We start from the raw sequence: 9,106 nt of genomic DNA, 5'->3' as shown, positions 1-9,106 counted from the left end.
TATTTTTTTCAAAGTTAAAGATGGTAAGTTTCCATCTGGACAACAATAGTATGAATTGTATACACTCAAGCTTAAATAGTTTCGAAAATTTCCAATCTTTTACATAATTTGAAGAATATATATATCCAAATCTGTTGGAGGCAAATCTTTTATGATAATATTTACTACCGATAGTCCTCCAAAGATGGCAAGTTAACGTTTAGAATTGATATTTTGTGAAGGATAATTATTGTTTTAGCCTTGTATAAGAACAACATAGGTATGGAAGTGCTCTCAACTTTGAAAGTTTCCAATGCTGCATTCACACCGTGCAATCATTAACAGCCATTAACCATCCTTTGCTCCTTGTGCAGATAAGATCACTTCTCTGGCTATCAATGGGGATTGGTGTAAAAAAATAGGGTTTGTTTGTACAAGATATCTCGAATAACCTAAGCTATTTTTTTTAGACTACTCTTACTGCTTTTGGTTACCAGAATCCCTATTTATCCTGGCCATTAAAGTTTAAAACAACGGTGTGAATTGGGTTTTGCCTCTCCTAAAGGGACTTTGTCTTGGTGTGCAATTTCAAGATGGAACTTTCAAGTTCTGTCTTGATAATGGCACTAGTCTTACTTACAGTGGTCTGTGGGGAATTGCAACTTGTTGGATCAGTTGATTTTTCCACTCATCTCACTCACTCTAAGGCAAAAGCCAATGTGAGCATCACATTGTTATTGGATGCAGTTGAAAAAGGAGCTGGTATGCATACCTATTAAGAAAATTGCATTTCTATGAACATTGTATTCTGTTATACATTCTAAATTTAGTATTCAAAAAGCAAATTTGAAATAGAAGGAGAAAAAGAGTTGGAAAAAGTTGGGCATCTATCTATCATAGTATATTCACTGCCATGTTTTAATGGGTGCAGTTTGTTTGGATGGAAGCCCACCGTCTTACTACTTAGACAGAGGAGTTGGTTCAGGCTCAAATAAGTGGGTCATTGATATAGAGGTAACCAAGTACCAACCAACTGTCTACTTCTTCAGTTGTTTGTATTAAAATGTGGTCCTTTCTGTGCTAATCTAATCAAAATTCGGTCCTTTCTGTGCTAATCTAATCAAAACTTTAGGGTGGAGGATGGTGTAACAACAGAAAAACATGTCGTTTACGTGCGAAAACAAGGCGTGGTTCATCTACTGTCTTGCCAAAGGAAAAAACATTTTCAGGAATTTTAAGCTCTGTTCAGTCAGAAAATCCAGGTATCACTATATAAATTTGTTATGAATAAGTGGTATTGATTAAAGAATAGCATTTGTTATGAATAACTGGTATTGATTAAAGAATAGCAAATCCATTTTACATGAGGATCCCTATGGAACATTTTGGTTTTCCTTTGCCTTGAAAGAAGTGATAGATGTTGCTCACCATCTTCAGCATTGAGATATCAATCTCTATGGACCACTACAATTGAACCAATTCTCTTAATGCTTGAAATTATTCGACAGATTTCTATAATTGGAATCGAGTGAAAGTCTCCTACTGTGATGGGTCATCATTCACAGGAGATGTAAAAGAAGTAAATCAGGTCTAAATACTATATTTCTTCAGTGCTCTTCTCTATCATCACAATTTTAACTTTTATATGTAGAGATGTGTCTGCTAATTAGTAGATTTGACTGTTAAGCAGACCACTGGCTACGTCTATTTCAGAGGGCAGAGGATTTGGCAAGCTGTTATGGAAGATCTCTTGGCAAAGGGAATGTGTGAAGCAGAAGAGGTGGGCAACTCTTTCTCATAAATGTTAAGTAAGATTTCTTAGGTGAAAGTTGTGAATCTCAGAAAAAGATCACTTTCTGTAAATCTTGAACAAGAACTCTCTCTGTGAGAACATAGATTTTTTTCCCAAAAGACCAGAGACTGATCAAAAAGCTTACATTTTCTCCTCTTTCAATATATATTGATTCAGGTATAACATTTTACCATATTCATTTGTTTTTATATATCTGTGTAGGCATTACTTACAGGGTGCTCAGCAGGTGGATTGACAACAATCCTTCACTGCGATGAATTTAGGGCACTCCTACCAATGAACACTAAAGTCAAGTGCTTGTCAGATGCCGGATTTTTTCTCAATATGTATGCCCACAACTAGTTTTTCTCTTTTCTTGTCAAGGTAACAATGATAGCTTATAACACAGTTGATTTTGGTAATGGCCACCTTGTGCATGTGAAGCAGAGAAGATGTTTCTGGACGAAATTATATACGAGATTTCTTCCATCAGACCGTCACTTTGCACGTATGTTTTTCATAACTTTTGCACAACTAATTTACCAAATATGTAATCTTCAATAAATATAACAATTTTTTTTGTTTTTCACATTTGTATATGATTGTTAGCAGTATTATGATTGTATTATGATGTCGGAGCCTTGCACTCAGCAAGACTTGATCTCTGGTGGGTTCATTTAGAGCCTTTCAACTTCACCAATAGACCAAGAGCCCATTAACATATGATTGCTAACCATAGAAATGACATTCATACTGAACATTTTTTTTTTGCAGGGATCAGCTAAAAATCTTGATCCAACCTGCACATCTACAATGAATCCAGCCTTGGTAGCTACGTTTTACAATCCTCTTACATTTTGAACTTATCTAAATCGTCTGTAATTTGTTTTCTCAGACTTGTACTAATCTAAAATTGAAATCCCAGTGTTTCTTTCCTCAGTATATATTGAAATCAATAAAAACTCCACTTTTTATTCTAAATTCAGCATACGACTATTGGCAGGTAATTTGTTTTTTCAAATGAAATGGATTTTTTCTTTTCTTTTTTCATTCTTTTTTTTGGGAAATTGAAACAAATATACCAAACAGGTTACTACTAGTCTCGTGTCAAAGGGGTCGGATCCTAATCATGAATGGGATCTTTGCAAGAAAAAAATTTCAGATTGTGATGCTGAACAATTAGATAAATTACAAGGTGAGATAGACATTACATTTTATTTGTTAATATCTTAGTTGCTTTTGAATTTGATTGTGTGATTTTTTTTGCATCAACGTGATCCATCATCAGAATGTTTAGAGAATGTCAAGATATGAAAGATAGCCAATTCATATCGTGACATTCTCTAAACATCCTGATGATGGATCACATGATTGAAAATGTTGATACAAAAAAAATCACACAATCAAAACCAAAAATGATTAAGATAAAAATAAAAAATAAAAATTATTTCTCATAATTCAATTTTAATAGATATGGGCATCTCAATATGTGATTGTTTGTGTTATTACAGATTTTAGAAATTTAATGCTTCGTGCAGCAGAAGAAATAAGGAGATCAAAAGAGGGAGGACTTTTTATCGATTCATGTTATGTGCATTGCCAAACTGGTTTACAAAACCTGTGGCATGCAGAGAATTCTCCAAAATTAGGATCAAAGGTATGTATGTATGTAGAATTTAATACTTGTACTTAGGGTAGAAAATATAAAAAAGTTACATGTCAACTGGCTTTTTAGAAAAGTTATATGTTCTAAAAAAATCAGAAACATTCCTGAAAATAGAAAAATTTGCATGTCATCATCTGATATCACATTTTCAAGTCATTATCATGGTAGAAATGTGTTAAAGAGAAAAAACATACTTACGGCTGTGGGCATGTTCCCATGCCGCTGCTTAGCTTATTTTTGGTAGCAGTGGCTGCTCAATTTTTTTAAGAAATATATATTTGTGGAGCTGGTGGCCGTAAAAGAATATAGTAGGTAATATATATATTAGTTTAGAATGTTTATTATAAAAATACAAATTTATTTAGAATATTTTGAATACAAATTTATTTTGAATATTTTGAAATGGAAGGATTTAGAATATGGAAGGATGTAGTTGTTTCTAATTTTATAATATTTTAATATAATTTTTTAGAATAGTTTTATTTTTTCATATGAATTTAGAAACTTGTCATAATTGAAATGTTAGAATATAATTGATAAAATATTTTAATATGAATTTTTATAATATATTCTTATTTTTTATATATGAATTTAGAAACTTAGTCAATTTAATTTTTTAAATATATTTAATAAGATTGTTATAGAAACTTGTCAAAATATATATATATATATATATATATATATATATATATATATATATATATATATATATATATATATATATATATATATATATATATATATAATTTTAAAATTTAAATGTTTATTATTACTAAACAAGTAATTATTAATTGATTATCATTTAATGTTAATATATAATATATATTAGTGTATTAATTTAGAAACTTATTTAGTAAATTTAAGATTTTTGCATATATTATAGGCATTGAAATGACTAAACCGTCATCAAAAATCATATGACAGGTAGGGGTGACCGTCAAATTCCAGGCTTGCTCCAACTGCTTAAAATTAAACAGAAAATGGAGTTAAATTTTTAAACAAAACATTTTAATTACTTATTAATAGTATTAATACTAATTTGTGCACTTAAAATTTGAAAAACAGAGCCACGTGACACTTTTATTTCCAGCACCCCCCTTTTCTTCCATGGCTTATTTTTAATTCCTAAACAATAGCTGCTCCACCAAAGTAGGGAAAGATTCTAAATCATCCTTTTTTTCACAATTGCTTAAATTTAAGTAGAAAATAGAATTAAGCAGCCCCCTTTTCATGATGTTATTGTTTTATTGCAAGACAGTTATTTGAACTATGTATTCTTAAGAGTTATAGTTTAATGTTTTTTATGGCATTGCAGTCACTTGCAGGAGCAGTTGCAGATTGGTATTTTGATCGAAATGTGAGCAAGCATATAGATTGTCCATATCCGTGTCATACAAAATGCGATCAAACTCTACAGAAAAGAGTTTTGTCAGATTTCACGTATTCTTTTATGGATCAAATCTGAAAGTGCACTTGCATGTCTTAAGACGATCGTCTCAATTCAATGTTGTAATTTATGAATAATACGATACCTGAATAACATTTTTGCATTATTTTGTTAAAAACAGTGTGCAATGAAAGTTATTTCAATATGTATTCTTTTTTATTATTTGATATTTTAAAATGTAGAATAACTATATAATATTAAATTAAAATGAAAAATAATGTTACATCGAAGTTTTTCAATATCTTAAGTTTCTTTTAATTTGTTTTAGGTTGATATATTTTGTTTTAGGAATTGTTTATTCATGCCTAGCTTGGGATAGATTTTCAGCTATTTGGGCTTACCTTCAAATTTAGTTTTTTTAATTTAAAAAATATTGTCGCTTATCATTTTTAATCTATTCTTGGGAGTTATCTTGGTACATATTTGAATCATTACTATTTATATCTTGGTCTTTAAAAGCCATTCAAAAACTATCTTAGATAATTTAAGGAAATAAAGGGCATACTTTAATTGAAGTACTAAAAGATTACATTTGCATCAAAATCAACATATAAACAATTGCATGTTTGACTTAAGTTGTCTTTGATCATTTCCCAAGGTCATAAAGTTGGTATTTCAAAGAATTTGATTGAGGGGAGCTTGACCCTCCCTCCTAGTTCAACAACTTCCCTAAGATATTTTTAGATATCACTAATCCTTACATACCAAAAAGAAATTAATGAACTAAGTTATAAAAATTTATAGATTAGTAGATCAAAGATTAGTTTTATGTTTCATAAGATTTATCATAAACCGTTCAAGATCAACTCATTAAAGATTGTAGGTCTTCACAAACTGTAAGATGGCATTCATCCCACGAATATCATTTCTAACATTGATGGAACAATTATGTACATCTTCAGACATACACATTCCATCATTAATTTAAGAATCAAATGCCTTAATCCTCCTACAATTAATTTGTAACAATAATATCCATCATATTCAATTCTTCCAAATTAATTCAATTATTGATTAATCAGTGCTTAATAATATGTATTTATTTAATTAACCTTATTTATGTAATGATAATGACTGCTTGATGAACATGGCCTTGGGAATCCATGTACCCATATATTGAACCAAAAAAATCATAATAACGTGGCAACTCCTTCATGGAGGTATTTGTGTGGAAATTACTAGGTTGACCAAACCATTTCCTACATAAACATATGAGAGAAGAGCATTCACAAAGAATAACCATAATGCAAAGATCAAAGGCATACCACAAGATTACACAAGATATATCTTTAAAAACCGTTAAGACAAAAAAAGGCAGCCTCAAAAATCAGCTACATTCTTCATGTACTATTCAACAATGAAACATTATATATTGCACTTGCACAATCCATAAATAATTCTGAAACATCAAATTCCTCTAACGTGTCCTCTATGTATCCAAGCATGTAACCACACATCTCATCACATGCTTCACATATTCACACTATAAGGGAGCTCAATACAATTTACATCCAAGAAAAAACTCCAATAATAAAACATGTGATCCCTTTTATAGATTAAAGATCACAAAAAAAAACCTTGTAAAGGAAAAACCATGAGTGTACAAAACTATCAAAGCCAATATTTGATTTGTTGGTAGTATAATTTTTTGCAATATTAATTTGTTTTCTAGTGTGCAATCCACACATTAAATATATAAGCAATATCACATGCAATTTTAGAGTTGGACCAAAATAAATATTTAATGTGACAAAACACCTACCCTTAAGGGTCAATCAATGAAACAAATCATCATAGCAATTCATGAAACCCATGAATCTTCAACATTCTCTCATGCTTCATCAAGATACCTATAAACATCCAAGATTACCACCATCTCAAGAAATAACTCTTTTATTCTTCCAACATGAAATTTATGGAAGAACAAGAACAATTCAATGTGAAGATCCACCAATCCAAAGAACACAAGCATCAAATCCAAGTAATAAAAATAATCTCCAAGTTATTGCCAAATGAAAATACCCATGTGACTAAAAATAACAACCACGAAAAATGCTAATAAATCCAATAATTCATACTTATAAAGGTATCAAAAACCATCATTAAACTCATTCCAAAAACATATCTAACCCATAAACCATAATCACAACTCTATGTATAAAAGTTATAAATAAAGAACATGCACATCTAAGAACTCCACTATAGGGTGATATAAAAAAAAAATCAAGACATACCAAGTCTATCAATCAACACTCATACCAATGTATGGACGATAATCAAAGCGTGTATTAACAATGAACAACCACAATGAAACACACATAGAACAAAAATAACTATATAATCTCTCGCAACAAGTGACCATAAATCTCCAAAACTCTGAAATCTACAAGAACCCCCGCCATCTTTCCAGAGCTCAAAACTTCAATCAATCTCCTCAAAAATGACAAGTCAAGAATAATCGATTTTCACCAATGAAGTCCTTTTATATTTTCCCAATAAGTTCGAATTCCTCATTAAATTTAATGATATTAAATGGTATAACTTGCAATTAATAATCATGTCACCAAACTTTGGAAAATGAGCTCTTAAATTAATTAATATTTGGTCCCCCTCTTCATGATGCTTAGACCCTCAACTTAAGTGATTTATCATAAAGTTATTTGTAACTTTATAATTAACCATTTAATGAATTAATATTAATTTGGTCACAATAATATTAATCTCCTTAAATCACCATATAACGTGGCATCTGAAGTAGTAGTCTCTCCTCTTAATACCCCATGTGACCAAATACACTTTCTAAAAATAGAAAGGGTCCATCTCTATTACTTCCAACTTACTATAAATAGTAAGTATGGCAAACAAAGTCCAAATGAAGTCGAACGAAGGCCAAATCCACAATACTCTCATACCAAACCATGTGAATATGAACCTCAAAGAAGTAGCCATAGAAAAAGGAGAGAAAAATTATAAATCATATTGCAATGTCCTACTAACATCTCCAAGTGCTCAATTGTGGCAAGTAAGACCTCCTTTATAGCTCCATCTAAATACAATTCACACCTAATTTTTCAATCTCATATATCAAAAAATATATATACATGTATTTCATATAATCAATATGGATGTAATCCTCTCTAAAACTAAAAGAATATCAAACTCAAATCCAATCCAAAAATTTGGAACAAGCACAAATCATCTTTTAAATTTCTTATAATCAACAACATAAATCAAACTCATATATGCATGAGGAGATAAAAAATCCAAATACTCTTAAAAAATGAAACATCTAGAACTAAACAAGCATAGCTCAAGATCTATATCCATGAGAAAAAAAACATAAAACATAATTCATCTAAAAATAAAGTGGAAAATACCTATCAGAATTATTTTCTATCTAATAGACCAAGATAATTATGTTGCTTCTCTAGAATACACCAAGCCACAATGACTCTATCTAAGAATATTCTCCTCAATAGGTCCATACATGCTAAGCTAAATAAGCTAAAATAAAACACCACACTCGCATGAAGATCCCAAACACGTGAATAATATACTCTATTCCAAGAAAACTATGTAGACTGCTATAAATAAACTCCCACTACACGTCTACAAAACATAATAACACATCATGATTTAAAATCTATGAATAGAAGATTACATACTCCAATGAATATATATTTATCCCAAGAGCACCTATATCTTGCCAATACTTTAATGCACAATCAAGATTCCACTATGGCACAAAACTAAATAATACTCTCAATAAAGGATCACCCATCAAAATTGGAAAGTCATAAAGTGACACCTCAACCAAATACTCTAAAAATATAATATTGCTAATCAAGCTATCAATATATTCAATCGCATGAATATAACCATTTGCTAAATGAACTCGCCCATGGTCCACACACATTGAACCATAATACCAATATCTCCAAAGAATATGGTAGAACTGAGAAGATAAAACTACAACCAAAAAATCACTATCAAAATGTCCCAAATTAAATAGTGTGACAAAAAGATAAATGACTTCATAATAAACAACCTTTTGTTAATCCCAAAAACAAAATATCTAGTCACTCTAATCATTCATCTTCTCATCCTGATGCAACACACCAATGCACAAATGACCACAAACAAGGCCAACTAACTGGATCTCATCAACACTAAAAAGCATGTGTAGATATAGGCAATCCACATCTAAGTCTTTTCAGTACAA

The 9,106-nt window shown here is 30.5% G+C and overlaps 1 protein-coding gene across 1 annotated transcript; it reads left to right on the top strand.

Moving 5' to 3' along the window:
* The first annotated feature begins 572 nt into the window (after positions 1-572).
* LOC131053130 (pectin acetylesterase 8-like) lies at positions 573-4,902 on the top strand. Its single transcript, XM_057987752.2, has 12 exons — positions 573-741; positions 911-993; positions 1,112-1,241; positions 1,488-1,567; positions 1,670-1,759; positions 1,994-2,118; positions 2,219-2,279; positions 2,546-2,599; positions 2,697-2,774; positions 2,861-2,966; positions 3,283-3,428; positions 4,753-4,902. Exons 1-12 carry the CDS (start codon positions 573-575, stop codon positions 4,900-4,902), a joined length of 1,272 nt encoding a protein of 423 aa, XP_057843735.2.
* Positions 4,903-9,106: the final 4,204 nt, after the last annotated feature.

The sequence above is a fragment of the Cryptomeria japonica genome, chromosome 2 (assembly GCF_030272615.1).
Source record: "Cryptomeria japonica chromosome 2, Sugi_1.0, whole genome shotgun sequence".
NCBI lineage: Eukaryota > Viridiplantae > Streptophyta > Pinopsida > Cupressales > Cupressaceae > Cryptomeria > Cryptomeria japonica.
Note: the sequence above shows the minus strand (reverse complement) of the source record. Positions and strands in the feature narration are given on the sequence as shown.